Below are 16,674 nucleotides of genomic sequence, written 5' to 3'. Positions count from 1 at the left end.
ATTAAGAATCATTTCTGTGTTTTCTAGGATTGCTCAACAAATCCTAAGGCATTCATGTAAAACAACAATTTTTTTTTCTTGAAAAATTTCCAAGTCTTTTATCACCATGAGGCACACTATTCTAAGGAGGAAAAAGGTAATCAAATATATCGGTTCTGGCAGATATGGACAACACCAGGCCCGAAGGATAATCCTATTGTAAGGGTGTGAATGGGCGGGGCTGATAAAAAAACAGGTCTGAAAATCTAGTCCTATTCTGACCTGGCTAATGGTCAAGTGGCCAAACGAAAATTTAACTAATGCCCAATTCAAATTCAATATAACCTACACCTTAAATTTCTTTATATGTGTATAATAATTTCATGATGGGGGAATGCTAACGTTTAAGACCTCATGGGGATGTTAGTATTGTCTAACATTTTTTTTTTCAATAATACCCTCTGATCGTTTTGTCTTTTAGTGAAAAAGACAATGATATATTAATCTTTTATACAATAATTATATTTATTATATTAGTATTGATTGTCAAAACATTTACTATAACAAAGACTTTTAATTCAAAATACTTGAATGCTCATATCATTAATCATATAAACAATCATTTATTGTATAAAAGACTAATATACTCTTATCTTTTTTATTAAAAATAAAATAAAATAAGAAAAGTATTATTGAAAAAATATATATTGGATAATATTAACGTCCCCGTGAAGTATTGGACGTTAGCATTCCCCTTCTATGATATATCATGAATAAAACTCAATCAGGTCACATGACGGGCCTAGCTCTCAAGTCTGAGCCCGTTCCCTAAAAAAGAATCGGGTCTAAGCCCATCCTTAAATTCTTAATTACTAAACGGGATGGCTCGCCCTTCGTAAAGAGTGATTTAAGTGGAGGTGGTTTTGGTAATTTCATCTGACGTCCAATATAAACACGTCACGCACTTCTTCTGATTCCTTTTTTATGCTTTAAAAAAGGAAACGAAAGTAGAGAAGAGAGCTGTGTCCGTGTTTTATGTTTCGCTGATGAGATTTGAAGTTTCTTTGACGACGCCTTTACTTGTAAAGAGGAGAAGATTGATGAGCTTTGATCCAATGGAGGCTGACATCGCTAAGGTATTCTACATCTGTTTTTGCTCTCCGTTTCGTTTTGATTCGATTCGTGTCCCCAGGTTTTGATTGATCGATTTGGGTCTGTATTTTTGTGATTTTTTTTTTTTGAATTTTCGAAAATTCTAATGTGGGTTCTATTTTTCTTTTGGAAATTCTGTTAATTTATTCCCAGAATGTTATCTGCTGTGATTGGAGACCATTGTTTTCCAATTTTATCGACAAATTCAAGTATTTAAATCGATTAATATTTGCTTCTCTGATATAATTGTAGGTCTGTTTCGAATTGTAATTTAACTAAGATTGTCATTGAAGTTCAAGTCATTTTCGTTTGAATCGATGACCCTAAGCCCTAACCCCTAACCCCTCTCCGTGGGTCTTCTCTTTGAATCCCTTTAACACAAGGGCTGAACTTATTTGAACAGTACAAGTGATTTGTGACTCTCCTGACTGATTTTCATGCTAAGTTCATTGAGATTTAATTGGTGATCGAAAACCCAGAACTTATCTTTGGTTGTAGATATTAGAAATGACCTGTGGTCTTCATGTTGGTTCATGGGTTTCCAAAACCCGGATAGGTTTCTAATCCATAAGGTCTCTTTCTTTGTTGAATTTAACTGAGAGGGAGGTGTTCAGAAGCTCATTGTAATGATTTGTTGTGGGAACTAAGGGATTTGGTCAAGTGGAATCTTAATGTTTTCGGGCAATTGCATTAATGGTGAGTAAGAGCTTAAAACATTGGTTGTGGTGTCAAAGGCTACATATTTGAACCTTTTTAGAGAGCTGGCTTCATCAGTGATAATAAAGGCAGAATCTTTTTCGTTAATTTTGCTAATAAAGAAAAAATCAGGAATTTTGCTTTTATATCCTTAAAGGGATTACGTGTTTACATAATGCGGTTTTACTACTTTTTAACTCTCGACGTTCTAAGTGGTTAAGAGTGACAACCTGTATAAATTTCTATACCTACTAAGTTCATTTATGTTATTTTATAAGAATAATGATTTTCTGACGCCCCCCGTCTGAGACAGGCCCCCTGACGTGGCATGTGCTAGAACCATAGATTTTTTTCCTCTGGATACACAACTGCACATATTTATGGGGGTGTACAATTGTGTATCCCGAGTGGAAAATCTATGGTTCTAGCCCATGCCACGTCAGGGGGCGTGTGTCAGAAAATCATGACTCATTTTATAAGTTCCATAAAAACCCTTGTTTTTTTTAACTCTACTGTCCATTTAATTTGTAATAATTTCAGGCCAAGCTCGCTGATATGGCGGAAAAACTTGGAAGAGAGATACGCGTGTTCGAGACATCAACACCTTCTCTAACATCAGAAAAAGTGTCCAACGAAGGTGCATATTCATTCAACCTTTATTCTGTTTTGATCATTTATGTACCAATATTCATTATTTTTTACATGAGTTGCCCCCAAGTCTACACATGTTCTTTACTTGGTGACTTTGTTTCAGCTATCAAATCATATCGGAATTTGGAACACTTGAAGTTTTTAATCATATTTAAAGTGTTTGCAACATTTTTGTACAGAGGAGCCCGAAGATTTCTTCGAGTTCACTGCAGAGGATTATTACCGGATTTTGTCAACCAAAAAGCAAGGTAATGTGCATATTAATTTGTGATTAATAGTGAAGTTGAAATTGGATTCTGCCTTGGCACTTTTATAGGAAAAATGACTTGTTTGAGTAGATAATTTATAAAATACTCTTTTCTTGGTGATTTGGGGTGATTGAAATTTTATGGGACCAATTTAAAGTGGTAGGTCCCTTAGCTCCACTGGTAATATATCACTGATATTAGCCACTATACCACAGATGAATGGAGGATAGTCATTTCCTTTCCTCTAGCCTATAGTTGATTGTATACAGTTTTGGATCTAGAATCATAGATTTGATCAATTTGGTAACTGTCATCGTGGATATAATTTTCTCTTAAGATGCATGACACCTTTTGTAAGTGATTACTTTAAAATATGAGCAGATAAATACTTAAAGACCCGTAAAATCCGAGAAGCGGAGGAGTCTGCTCGCAGATCAAGAATAACTAAGGTGAGGATAGGCCATTTTATGCTCCAATTATAATATTTGGAATGCTTTATGACCGTATTTAAACTTTCATCCTTCATGAAAGTTCTCTTGGTTATTTTCAGTTTGTTGAGGTTATTGTATGAGTTCCAAACTTTTTTTTTTCATTCCCAATTATGTGATATATATTTTTTCTTGCTTCTTTTGGCATCAAATGGCCCATCAATAGCTAAAACAATGTATGAAAGTTTAGCAGTATAGGATTGAAATCTTACCTTGGTCTTGGATAAATTATAAAATAGACAAGCCTAGCAAAACAAAATTGGTTTTGTTAATGAAACATAATTTTTCTATGTCAAACTTTATTACTTATCCTGGATTTATTTAATTTGTTTAGTTTTTAATCTGTCACACTGGGTTTATTGTTTGCTAATGTCTGTTTATGCAGGCAATAATTAGGATTCGATTCCCTGATAATTACACACTAGAAGCGAAGTTTCACCCATCAGAGACAGTTCAAAGTTTAATTGATCTTCTCATGAAAGTGGTTTCTCGACCTGACCTGCCCTTTTATATATGTAAGTAATATCCAACCCATATATTTAAATGTTTCAGTACAGTCAGATTCTTATGTTTCATCTTGGCAGTCATTATATCTGTTTTGCATTTCCACCATTGAAGCTAGAAACTTTAAACTTTGTTCATGTTTCAGATACCACTCCACCAAAGAAGCAAATTAAAGACATGTCTCAGGACTTTTTCTCTGCTGGCTTCATTCCCGGTGCGATTGTGTATTTCTCATATGATCTTCCAAAAGGTAAAAATCTCTCTTTGATACTGCAATATATTTTGAATATTTAGTTCAGTTTTTATATTCTGGATGTAATTTTCCTTTAATATTAGTTTAGTTTTGATGATTGACCCAAGTGTATCTAGAGTTTTGTCCTCATTTTTCCCCTAAAAGTGTTCAACAACGTATGTTTTAGTAATGGATCATACGTGTCTTTCTGTCAGCTTGAATATTTTTGCTACATGTTATAATCTCTAATTAGTTCATCTTTATTTATGTTCTCTTTTGGTTTACGTTAAGACATTTCTGTAATTGTTGGGTTTGCTTACTATAAAAGAAATCAAGAGGGATGCACATTTTGGTTTGTCCCTCCTTCATCTTGTTCTTTCATACTTATGATTTCCTTCTTCTTGGATGCTTTATTCTAAACCTTAATTTCTTCTCTAACTTTACACAACTGAAGTAATAGACTGCTCTTCAATAAATCCTTATTTCTTGGTTATCCATTGGTTGTTAGACCTATGTCACCTTGTTCAGTCTGTTCGAATTTGCTTTTTGCCACTACAGAACAAACGAACGGAATGGTAGGCAGAGATAATAAAACATAGTATCATATTATATAGTAATTATCAAATAATAATAATAATAATAATATATAATATAATATTTTATTAATGTGGGGTTGGTTCATGGTTTAAAGTTTTGGAATGTTTTGGCCTAGACTAGAGCCAAACATTTCCCCAAAACATTCAGTATCTTGGGAATGTTTTGGATTGCCTTGGAGTGTCTCATTCGAGACAGTAGTTTTTTCTACTGACGGAGGCATTGCCTCACCTGTGATTTTAAACCTTGGTTGGATGTACCTCTTTGTGAAGGACTTTTCTTATATTCAGATGATGTAAGAGTCTCTTGCTTTTGGTAACCATTAGTGTTCGATGCCTCCTATTAAATTTAACACCTCACTTATGCCATGTGCAGGACACGACAATGCAGGTGCCGAATCAGGGCTCTTCCTTCAGGATGAAATACTGTCTTTGAATGGTCTGGATCTCATTTCAGAGAAGGCCAAGTTTGAACAACCGTCTCAAGAACCTGTAGTAGTGGCACCCTCTACAGATGCCCCAGATGTTAAGTCTGCTGAGAAGAAACCCGTTAAGCCAAAATGGTTTAAAAGGTGATACAACTTGCTGTATGATTAAATTCCTACTTTTAGAGTCGAGATCCCATGTGGTGTCCCATTTCTATAGATAAGAATGGTGTCTATGTGGCACAATTTGATTAGGAAATAAACACATTGGGCTGCTTGAGCAGCTTGATTAAAGCATGCCACGTGGACACATATTCTATTTTATAGGAATGGGACACCTTATTGGATCCTGAGTCCAATTTTTATCTCACAAGGTTGATTGATTCTTCAATTTGACTCAAAACATGTTGGGTCCCTGTGGTCTTGACCCAAACCAAACATGAGTTGTTCGATAACTTGATTGGCTCAGCCGATCAATTTTACGTATTTTATTTGATCGTTTTAACTCGGCTTATGTAACTTGCTCAGGCCCCTTTCACTACTTCCTACTTGAATCTAGAAGGTTTTGAATATATTGTGTGTCACAGGTAGGTAAGCAGGGATTGAACCTATGACCTTTCAAGCTGGAAAAGGGCTTGGGAGAATGGAGGAGACTACAAGAGACTGAAAAATAAGCTCTAAGATGTGTATCAAGGATTAAAATCTCATATCTATGGTATCCCTTCATGTTACATTATTTGTTACTTTTAACAACCTTATGTATGTACTCTGGATGGATCACAAAGATATTGTCCTCAAATCAAAGATGTTATTCATTAAATCGAGCGATTGTGAATGGGAATTTTTTTATTTCATTGAGGATGGAAACAATTTGTTACACAAAGAACTCATTCTAAAAAGGATTATTTTCATAGGTACATATATTTATTACTTTTGAGATGGATGATATTGGATGATCCAACTCTACAATTCCTCTCTAATCATCTTGAGCATTACCACCAAAAATCATTTTAATCCAATTTTAGTAATTGTGTAACATAAAATTACACCACGATCGGGTCACTTCCCAAAATTTCAAAATTATTGACTCGTCGAAAAATGTATTATTGATCTAGGGTTTGGAAAATATTGGGATCCAATTAGCTGTGAATGGGATCCCTCAACAAAATTATTAGAAACTAGAAGATAAAAAGGAGGCTAAGATAGCTCACATACAACGACAAAAAAAAAAAAACAAGCAATCCAAGAAGAATAAAACATGCTCAAAAGAGTCATAAATGATATCCCAATTGAAAACAAAATTCTGAAAGTATACTCCAGCAAAGTCTTTACTCATTACTCATCTTCAATATAACTATGAGTAGTAATCATATATGATATAGTTAATGTGATACGACCAAGGTTTTTGAAAAATTATATAAGAAAGGCAAAACCATGTGCTTTTTTGTTTTTATATCAAAATTTGTAATAACTTAATCGATAAGATTTTCTACACAAACTAATTATACAAAAATTTGACTGAATCAACAATTCAATGGGGTATGGGTTTTCCAAGCTAAGTCATTTTTCAGGAGACTAGTGCTGTTAGGAAGGAATAATTCTTTTAGATGGGCCTTTATAGTATAAACACATAAGCTTTGCTTATTCTAGAGGTCACCTTCTTTCTTTCAAAAAAAAAAAAAAAAAACCTTTGATTTACTCTAATACAAGCAATGACCACGTAAGACTCAAAAAAAGGATCAAATATTTAGACTCACGAAATGGATGCAATACTCATGCTAATTTCCTATCGAACATGTACCAATCCATTTGATGGCGGCATGTAAGGTTGAATCGGTTGGTAAATTATACAATCAATGTTTGTTGTCTTTGGAAATCTAGTGGGACCAATGAACACAATATATTTGAATCCATTTCCTGATATTGCGAAACTGGGAGACAATGAACAAATGAAATTTATAATTCTTTAATATCAGAATTTCAAAGTACAAATAATACAAGACAAGATACACAGTTGAAGCAATGATTACGGAAACCCAAAAAAGAAGGAATCCAAGAATATGTCAGTTAACCACCCTTTCTTTCAATCATAATCACCTGTAAAACTCTACATGACCTGCAATTTCCTTGCACAATACCTTGGCCTCAGCTGCCAACTTAATGCTCTTTACGATCACCAATCCTGTCTGCCTATGAGTAGATGCCGGCTTGTATGCTCTCGCATCCTCCTCTCTCCCGAGTAACAAAAGTTCTCGAGCAGGAACCACATTTTCCCACCAAAACTCTTTGAGAATCCCATTTATAAGATCCCAATATCCACGCTCCCTACACACACGAAAGATCGTGCTCCCATTTGGAGTCCAACAATACAAATCAACCCAATCTCTATCCAAGATCTCCATCTGACCTTGCACCTGAGGCATGTAATAAAAAGGTACGGTTGACCAGGGCAAACCAAGTTCAGGTTTCCCCTTGTTATATGGGCACTTTACCTCCAATATCCCACCACCCGGGCAGCACCCAAGAAGTCCATCTGGAGAGGCACCGAGCCATTGTAATTGCTCCTCCGCATGAGTGGCAAACCCTAAGAAGCTCACATCCCGACCAGTTATGCCTTTGTACCGCTCTACTGCCACTGTTTCATTGAGCACACCCCACTCCATGGCAGCCCTTGCAGCAGCAGCAAAGGAATCTGTTTCAGGTGCAAATACTTTCTCATGCCAGAGCTCGGGACGACGAGTTCCCTTCCAAAAGCCCAGAGCAGTGCTGAAGGTGCTTGTAGTTAGCTTGTCTCTGCGTAGTGCAAACCACTCCTCTGACTTTTGTGGGGCATTGGAGTGGGTGAGGTGGCTTGTCACCACTAATGGTGCAGGGGCACGATGGACGAGTGAGCCTAGCAAGGAAGATGTAATCACTGAGGTGGCAGTGGAGCACATACGAACACTTCCACTACGACACCTTTTCCTGAGGGGCAGTTGTGCTACGGCTTTGTGGTGGAGGATTTGAAATCTGGTGCTGCAAGAAGAGGTCATCGTTGAAAGAATCGGACCACAGTCATGCACTGCTTGATAATTAATTAAAGTGTCAGGTTAGAGGAATTATATGCAAGGAAACAGACACCAAATGAAGACAAATGAGAAAATTTCAGAAATATTTCCTTTTGATGCATATGTATCATCAGTATTTATCGTACTCCACGTTATGGGTCTTAGAAAACAGGTATATTCTGGCCATTTGCCTATGTATAACCACAGTCCAATTGTAGGAAAAACCAAAAGCAGCAAAGATGACAGATTCTATTCTTGATAATGCAATGTCCTTGTGTGGACATCTGGATGAAGACAAGGAATTGAATTCCAAACTTAACCCGTTGATCTACATGTGCTCACTCTTCCCAAAGCATCAAGCATTTCTTTGTGTTGAAACCATCCAAAATAATGAAAGAGATGAGACTTTTCTATGATTATACTCATATGGATATATATACACATCTTTTTACTAGGAGCATGCAAACACATACATGCATGATCATCTAGTGCTCCAAGTGATGAGCTCTCCCCTAACCATAGCAAAGATTGTTAATTTAAATACCACCACCTGATTTCAAGGGCTGTAATTAGTGTGGGAGCAAATGGAGAGGAGACAAATAGGTTCTCAGTTACAATTGGTTTACATTAGGGATCAACTTTGGATCAGTATTTGTTTGCGCTAGTTATAGATGAAGTAATTGCTCATATCTAAGAAAAAGTATCCTTTTTTATTTATTTATTTTTGCTAGGCATGCAAGGGTTAGTGGTCAGCAAAGGTAAAGGCAAGTTCAATGGGTTTTGAATCTAAGTTGTGGTATCAACATTCTATGAGCTTTACCAACTTAGCTAAGGTAGCACTTTTTTCAAGAACAAGTACCTTGGTGTATGTTGTTTGAGGATGATGTGGTACTAGTTGATAAGACTAGAGAAGGTGTTAACAAAACACTAAAATTATAGAGACAGACGTACAATTTAATGCTATAGAAATACCCTGGCCTGAAGCAACCACTTTAGCTATCTTGGGTCTATTACACATAAAGAATTGAAAGGTTGATGAAGATGTTGCCTATAGAATCAGAGCTGGATTATCAAATTTGAGGCGTACTTTTAAAAAATGTGACAAATGCATGCCAATCAAACTAAAAGGAAAATTTATATGACAATAATAAGACCATGTATGTTATAAGAAGATGAAAGTTGAATGTCCAAGCAACATCATTCTAATAAATTGAACTTAACATAGGCAAGGATGTTGAGATCGATGAGTAGCAAGGCTATAAAAGATAAAATTAGAAATGAAAATGTATTCGGGAAAATGTAGGAGTAGCTCCAATAGGCTATAAATTGAAAGTGACTCAGGTGGTTTGCACATGTTCAATAAAGGTAGATTACAGTTAGAAGAAGAAATTCCTATACCACCAATCACCCCAAATTTCTCACAAACTCAGGAGCACACAAATACAACTGATGGAGGGAATAAAAAAGGATAATTCCCTATCTTTACCAAGGAATCATGTACCCTTAAGTAGAATGTCCACAGAACTCTATATTAAGGATCGTAATGATAATTAATGAAAAATTTCATGGGCTAATTAGAAAGTAAAGTTGTTTTGCAGGGGTATAATAAGTCAGAGAGTTTCCAAGATTAAGTTCTACAACCTCATACCATGGCTTTAAAACTTTTCCGAGACCGAGACGTATCGCCCTAGTTAACTCGGTATCGGAGCTGAACGAGACCAACTCACAAAGACACCTTTTTGACCGAGATTTAGGACTCACGTTCAATTTTTTGATTTTTTAAAGGAGACATCTCAAACATATCGGAAAACTCGTCTGAGACGACTCGGTATCGGGCCTGGACCAGACGAGACGCGAAACCGAGTTTTAAAACCATGCCTCATACCATCTTCCTATCTAAATCAAATATATTCATACAACATCTTACATTTTCTCCAAAATTTCTCACAAACTCATCATCAAAGAGACTACAACTAACAGGGGAAAAGAAAGAAAGAAAGGGTAATTACCCATTTTGAGTCTTGATTCAGGATTATGGACCGGACCCAAGTGTCTGATGATAATTAATCAAAATTTCATGGACTAATTACCAATTGAAGTTCTTTTATAGGGAGGTTATAAAGTAAATGTAAACCAAGTTCAGGAAGTATTAAATTAAGTAAAACCTGGCAAAAATGAAACATTTTGAAACCCTAAATTATCAGAAACATGAAGAAATTAGAGAAATAAGAGTGTTACTGTTGTCTGAACCTGATAGTGAGAGAGGGATTGAAGTGCTTCTGCTGCTGATTACAGAAGGTGTTGTTGGATGAAGGATGATAAGAAGTGAGACGGCTTGATTGATTTTTGGAAGAGAGAGGTCCAACGATGAAGTACACATGAGAAGTTGTTCTCAGCTGAGTTCAAGATGAAGAAAACGAAATGAAGAATCTCATCTTTGGCTCTCATTTCGTCTTATTCATGACTGTAAAAAACTTGAACCAGAGAGAGACAGGAAGGAGGCTGAGACTTAAAAGAGGGAAATATCTAAGAACAAAAAACCTTTTATTGTTTTTGTTTTGGGACTGACAAGTTGCACACCACTAACTCTTGGTTGCACACCAACCTTAAAAAATCCTTTATTTCTTTGTATTTTTAATTTTTTAGAATCTCTATTTTATCTTACTGCTTGCACTCCAATAGCAAATCTTTTAGGGTTCAAGCTTTATTTTAACTTGTAGTTTTGTATTTTTTACTCGTGCACATAGTTGAGGAAGGAAAAAAAAAAGGAGTGCAACATTTTTTAATTATTTTTGGAGTGTAATTATTCAAATGGAGTGCAAAGGTGAATTTTTATTTTATAGTTTTTTAAGAGAGCAACTGTTGCCACACCAATTCCTTTATAAATCACCAAAGAATTGCACACAACTCTCTTTTTTTTAATTCAAAATTATATTCTATCCTTACTGGTTGCACCCTCTATAGAATTTTACACAAATTTGAAGATAAATAACCCATGATTGACAGGGCTGTCAATGGGCCGGATTTGGATTTAATACTTGAATCCATTTAGTTATCGGGTCGAACTGTCCTACGGGCTACATTCAAAACCCAAATCCAGTCCTAAAATAAAACAGGTCTTGCCCGGCCCACTATACTATATTAAAACACAATCCATAATGATTTTCTTATAAATTAATAATGATGGCCTTGAAATATTATTGTTGTAAATTTCAATTCATTTTATTAAATCTAAATCTAAATCTATAAATAATTGTAAAAAAATATGATTTATTGTAGGTGGACCAGGCTTTGACTAAGATTTTATTTCTTAAGCCCAGCCCCAGATTTGGATGGGTTGTGCTTGGGCCCCGTTTTTTATCATTAAAAGACCCGGTCCACATGATGCTTTGAAGGCTGAATCTAGAGTTTATGAAATTCTGGTCTGGGTTTGGTGAACTTGGTAAGCCTTAACTCATTAACTAAATGAGTCGAGATTCCATAGGACGTACCATTTGTATAGGTATGAATGGTGTCTACGTGGCACAATTTGATTAGAAAATAAACACATTAGGCTGCGTGAATGGCTTGATTAGGCGCCCAAGGTGTATTAGACACCAACTAAAACATGCCACATAGACACCTAACCTAGTTTATAGGAACTGGACACCATATTGGATCTTGAATTTAACTAAATTAGTCCTAAACCCATCAAGTTTAAGGTCAACCCTATTAGGCTCAAGATGGGTTCAGGTTGATTTTGAGGTTGTATAAAAATATTAAATTCATGATCTATAAAAAAAAAAAAAAAAATCATTCAATGTTACTTTTCATCAAAATAAGGTACCTCGTCTTAATTATAAAAATGTTTAGAAAAGAGAGTAAATTTATTATTTTATGACATATTTTAGTTTTTTTCTTTATTACAAAATAATAAATTTAGTTATATATAACATTCATACAACACTTACATACATATATGATTAGGCCCTAGTCCGACCTAGATTTATTAGGTTTGAAAATTTTGAGCCCAAGCTTACATTTGCAGGCTCAAGTCATCCATGGGAAGAACTATACAATTAATTCGAAAAGTCATATAATAGAAAAAAAAATCAAATAATTAACTGAAACTTGATCATTTCTAATAATCTTTGTTTTTAGACCTTTTTTTTTTTTTCTTTTTTTTGGCAGGCCGCATGTACCATCCACTTGCACGTGACAACAGTTAAATATACCACTTTATGTGAAGGGACGTATAGAGACTCAAAGATGTGACCTGAGGAGCAAACCCAGTCGCCCTTACCATCTCATTTAACTTTTGATGTTATCATGGTCGATGAGCTAATCATCGATTCAAGAAGAGGACATGTCAAATATAGAGCAGGAGGCATGATCTAAATTATCCTTGCAAAACATCTATCCATGAGTGCGATTTTGGAGACCGCACTGAGACCCCACCTCCTCATTGATCCACGTGTATTGAAGGGCATCCTAATGTACATAATGTGGGTATTTTCGTAATTTTAGAATGCCCTTAAATTTCAATATATGTGAATCAATGGGAATGTGTGGTATTGGTGGATCACCAAAATGTTGCCTTTGCACTCTCTTTCCATTCAATTGTTTGAATTGGAACATAAAATGGCTTGAACCCAAGTAGGATCTATTATTTTCATGTTCAGATTTAGTTTTCCTTTTAAAAAAAGATTCAGACCCAACATGGATATTACTAACTAATCCAATATCCAATCCAACTCAGTTTGGGTTGGATAATTCTAAAAATTGTTTTTTTTTTTTTAAATCTATTTTACTTCTTTACAAGCTTATAATATTCAATTGTACCATTGTACACTTTCATGTTACTAGAAAACTATATTGTAGATAAAGATATAGGTAAATTTGTATTACCCCTTGTGAAAGAGACAAAATTAGAGTTACCCCCTGCGAAAAGCAAGAGGAGGTCTGCTCCCTAGAATTTTCGTTGACCCAGTCAAGTTATTATTAAAATGTTTCTCTTTTAGCTGAGCCTGTTAAAAGTCCAAAATACTCTAAAATATTTCAAATGTTAGAAATACCCTAATTAACTTTAGGGTTCGATCGATTGACTATCTTCTTCACTGTTGAAATGAAACGACGACAAAACCCTAACTCTTTTAAAATTTTTCTTTTTAATATTAACCATACATGGGTAGGTTTTAAACTTGAGAGTAACGCAATACTTCAAGTCTCCACATGCAAAACACTTGAGCTACATTATTTTAAACAAAAAAAAAATCTTATTAAATTAAGAAGAAGTATAAATCAGTAAAACCCCCTTATATGTATTTCCCACGTAGATTATTACATCGAACGCCCCGTTATCAAAAAAAAAAAAAAAAGACTGTTTCTCCTAAGTAACAAAATTGGGAGTAAGGCCCACACTCATGTCTTTTAAAAGGATTAAATACATGCACCCTCAGTGTTTTCAATTAAATAACTATTGCATCATCTTCATATTTTAAGAGATAATGGATTTAATTAAAGGTATTATAAGTATTTAAATTTTTTAAAAGATGTGATCTTACTTCAAGGTTTGTTGAGTAACAAACTTGATTCTTTCTAAGAAAAATGTTAGAGATAGGTCTATGTGATAAATCTCTCATTAAAATATGAGTTAAGGTGGGTTGGAAATAAGCATTTGAGGGTATTTCTAAGAAAAAAAATTAAGGGCACTTTTGATATGAAATACATATCTCAAAGGGTAGTTAACGCATCCAAATGTGTGCTTGACATACAATTAACACACTTTAAATATTAGAAAGATTTACTGAAAAGACCTATCTGTTCTAATTTTAATACAAAAACTCCCTTATTTTATGAGGTTTGTTATTGAATCAAACTTTACTTTATGAATTAGGCTAACATGATTAGTTTGTACAATCTTAAATCTTACCAATGGTTGATGGGTTCACATCGGCAATCCAATGTCATAATCTTTTAGATTTCATGAAAAAATTTATATTCAATTAAAAAAGAAAAAAAAATTAAACAAACAAACAAATTTTACTTTTTTTGTTATTTTTTTTCATCTTGGTCGAATGTATTGAAAATGGTTGGTTACTGAATTTCTAAATTTAAAATAAAAATAAAAATAATTAAAAATAACTTATTATTTTGAATATTTATTTTCAAAATTCTTAGATTTTTATCCTTTATACTCTTGTGTCATCAAATTATATTTTTGAATACCATAAATCGATGTGTTTTGGATTTCATTCGAAGGTATGTTAAGTAACAAATTGATCATGTTTTAATTTCATGGCGTGTCCAGAGTTAAAGGTTTTCTGAATAATAAATTTGATAAAGTAAGGTTTTTATGGAATTGTCAGAACTCTGAGGGAGTTTTTTTTAATAAATATGAAACAATTAGGTCTGCCAGCCGGCAAATCTCTCCAAAATATTTGGTGGTCCCACTGGCCATCACGCACACGGACGCCAGTCCCATTTTGGTGATGACTGCATATGACCAGACACCGAGCCACGTGGGTTCTACTTTTGAGGGACGGAAAAAACGTGACTTAAAAGCAACTCACAATTCATGAACATCCGTACCTGTAAAACGTGGCACTCCCAAAACCTCTTCATTTTAGCAGAAATTCCAAAACAATACTGCTAAAGTGACAGCTGGAACCTCACATCGCATTTCTTTTTTCATCGAGATACGAGTAAAACGTTTATGATTGTTACTCACTTTCACGTCAAGAAGCGCTAGATTACAACTTGAGGTCACTTAAACACAAATCATTTCAAGGAGAATATTTTTTATAGTACTATTCCAGCAAGTCTCATGGGTGGCATGTGCAAAGGCAAATGTATACTAAAGGTTTTATCTATAATTTAAAATAGAATAATGCTGAAGTGATCTTAGGTTAGAATCTCACATCGCACTTCTTTACATGAAAATGAAGAAAAAATCATAGATACTTTTAATCAAAAAATAAGTGAAAAAGTATATATGATTTCTATCCACTTTTACGTCAAGAAGTGTGGTGTGAGGTTCTTGTTTGAGGTCACTCTAGCATGACTCTTCAAAGTATTAATTAAAAGAATTTTGAATAAAATAATGATGAAGTAATATTGTCGAGGACATCGTGTAGAAGATCTCGATGAAAAGCATATATGGTTATAATACACATCCACAACAAAAATGTCCCCTACAATAATATTATAGAATAATTATTTTGAAGATTATATAATAAATAAAAATGATAATTTTATAATTTTAGTAATTAACTTAGGGGCTTGAATTGCAATTTTCTTGATAGAAAAGATGAACGCTAGTCATCAAAGATTTGTAACTCAAATCATTGACTTTTGACTATTTGAATCGTTGATTATCAAAATTCGATCACAACCAATGTTAAAAAAAAAAAGAAGGTTGATATTAATGATTTGAATTATCAATCTTTACAATTTAAATGTCAATTTCACCAATTGAAGGTGGGATTGAGAGGCCATCAAGAAAGAAAAAGTCTACAAAGTAATAAAATGGATTGTCAAATTATTCCAGAAGAATTAAGAGAGTGCTTAGAAAAAAATCCATTGGTCAGGGTTCATTAAGTAATTTTCCCTTTTGATAAACATAAACTACAACCTTTTTTAAATGATAGGAGGGCTACTTCTAAATCAAAATGTCTCCTCATAAATCATTAAAGTAAGAAAGACTTGGAGTTTAGAGTTAGGGGAGTTTTCTTTCAAAGTAGATTTTCATGGTGAGAAGAACAACCTGCACCACCATTTGGTAGACGTGGATCTAATCCACACATTTCTACTTTTAGGGTGGTGCAAGTAGTCTTAAAAATTATTAGTTTTAGATTCATCGTAGATTCGACATTATGATGACCATTTAATAAATAAAAAGTGCCTAACACGTGTTCATTATTAGGGATATTTACGAAAAAGTGATCAACTATTGAGATGAATTTACAATTTTGGTAAACTATTCATTTTAATTACTAAAACATCACCTTATCTTTCTTCCCTCCTCTTCGATTTTAGTGTCTTTTCTCTTTAATCTCTTTTCCAATAATATTTGAACAACTGTATTATTTTTTCAGTTTTACCCTTTTAACCCGAAAAAAGATAACGGCATGAGCAAACTCTAGTTTGAGATAAAAACATAAATGATGACGATGATGATCCGTGATTCCAAAACTATGACCTTGGTGAGCAAAATATAATTATTGGATTATGGAAAAGAATCTATGGACGTGAGGTCTAATCTTGAGGCAACTTATAAGCATTATTCGTTGGAAAATGTTCAAATCTATCAATCAGACTTTGTTTTTCTTGGATAAAATTAGTTTTATCTGGTACTTTATTTTGATAAGAAAGTAAGGGTTATCAAGAACCCCACCCTATTTTATTAAGCGAATAACTTTCTTTACTAACATAGTAACATTTTAAGTCTTGCTAAGGGTCGATTTTGCTCAACTCAATGAATTATCACATTAACAATCCAACACCACAACCTATATGGATGATAAGTACTAATGAAAATGAAAAAAAAGGAGGGACTGTTAGATTCACTGTAACCAATTAAAATATTAATCTCTTTGATTATTTTACTTTTTAATCCAGGTAAAACTTAAAAAATTTTATTTTAAGAGATATACATCTTTGTCCTTCTGTCTCGAGAGTT

At 34.1% G+C, this 16,674-nt stretch overlaps 2 protein-coding genes across 3 annotated transcripts; one reads left to right on the top strand and one right to left on the bottom strand.

The window, feature by feature from the left end:
* The first annotated feature begins 955 nt into the window (after positions 1-955).
* On the top strand, positions 956-5,788 carry PUX1 (plant UBX domain-containing protein 1). 2 transcript variants are annotated; one of them, XM_086441966.1, is made up of 8 exons: positions 956-1,115; positions 2,368-2,464; positions 2,658-2,726; positions 3,108-3,175; positions 3,600-3,729; positions 3,864-3,968; positions 4,920-5,115; positions 5,556-5,788. In XM_086441966.1, the coding sequence occupies exons 1-8, from the start codon at positions 1,026-1,028 to the stop codon at positions 5,557-5,559; spliced, it is 759 nt and encodes a 252-aa protein (XP_086298092.1). In that variant the 5' UTR covers positions 956-1,025; the 3' UTR covers positions 5,560-5,788. The 2 variants fall into 2 exon arrangements, with proteins under 2 accessions (XP_086298092.1, XP_086298093.1); XM_086441967.1 differs by lacking the exon at positions 5,556-5,788 and having other exon boundaries at positions 4,920-5,119.
* A 1,122-nt stretch (positions 5,789-6,910) lies between these two features.
* Positions 6,911-10,524, bottom strand: LOC147400904 (uncharacterized). The gene is made up of 2 exons (XM_086441964.1): positions 10,266-10,524; positions 6,911-8,029 (listed from the first exon to the last, which is right to left on the bottom strand). The coding sequence occupies exons 1-2, from the start codon at positions 10,393-10,395 to the stop codon at positions 7,062-7,064; spliced, it is 1,098 nt and encodes a 365-aa protein (XP_086298090.1). The 5' UTR covers positions 10,396-10,524; the 3' UTR covers positions 6,911-7,061.
* Between the last annotated feature and the right edge of the window lie 6,150 nt (positions 10,525-16,674).

This window comes from Akebia trifoliata, chromosome 5, assembly GCF_017979445.1.
Source record: "Akebia trifoliata isolate Shusen 1 chromosome 5, ASM1797944v1, whole genome shotgun sequence".
In the NCBI taxonomy this organism is placed as follows: Eukaryota; Viridiplantae; Streptophyta; class Magnoliopsida; order Ranunculales; family Lardizabalaceae; genus Akebia; species Akebia trifoliata.
This window is presented reverse-complemented; position numbering and strand designations above follow the sequence as displayed.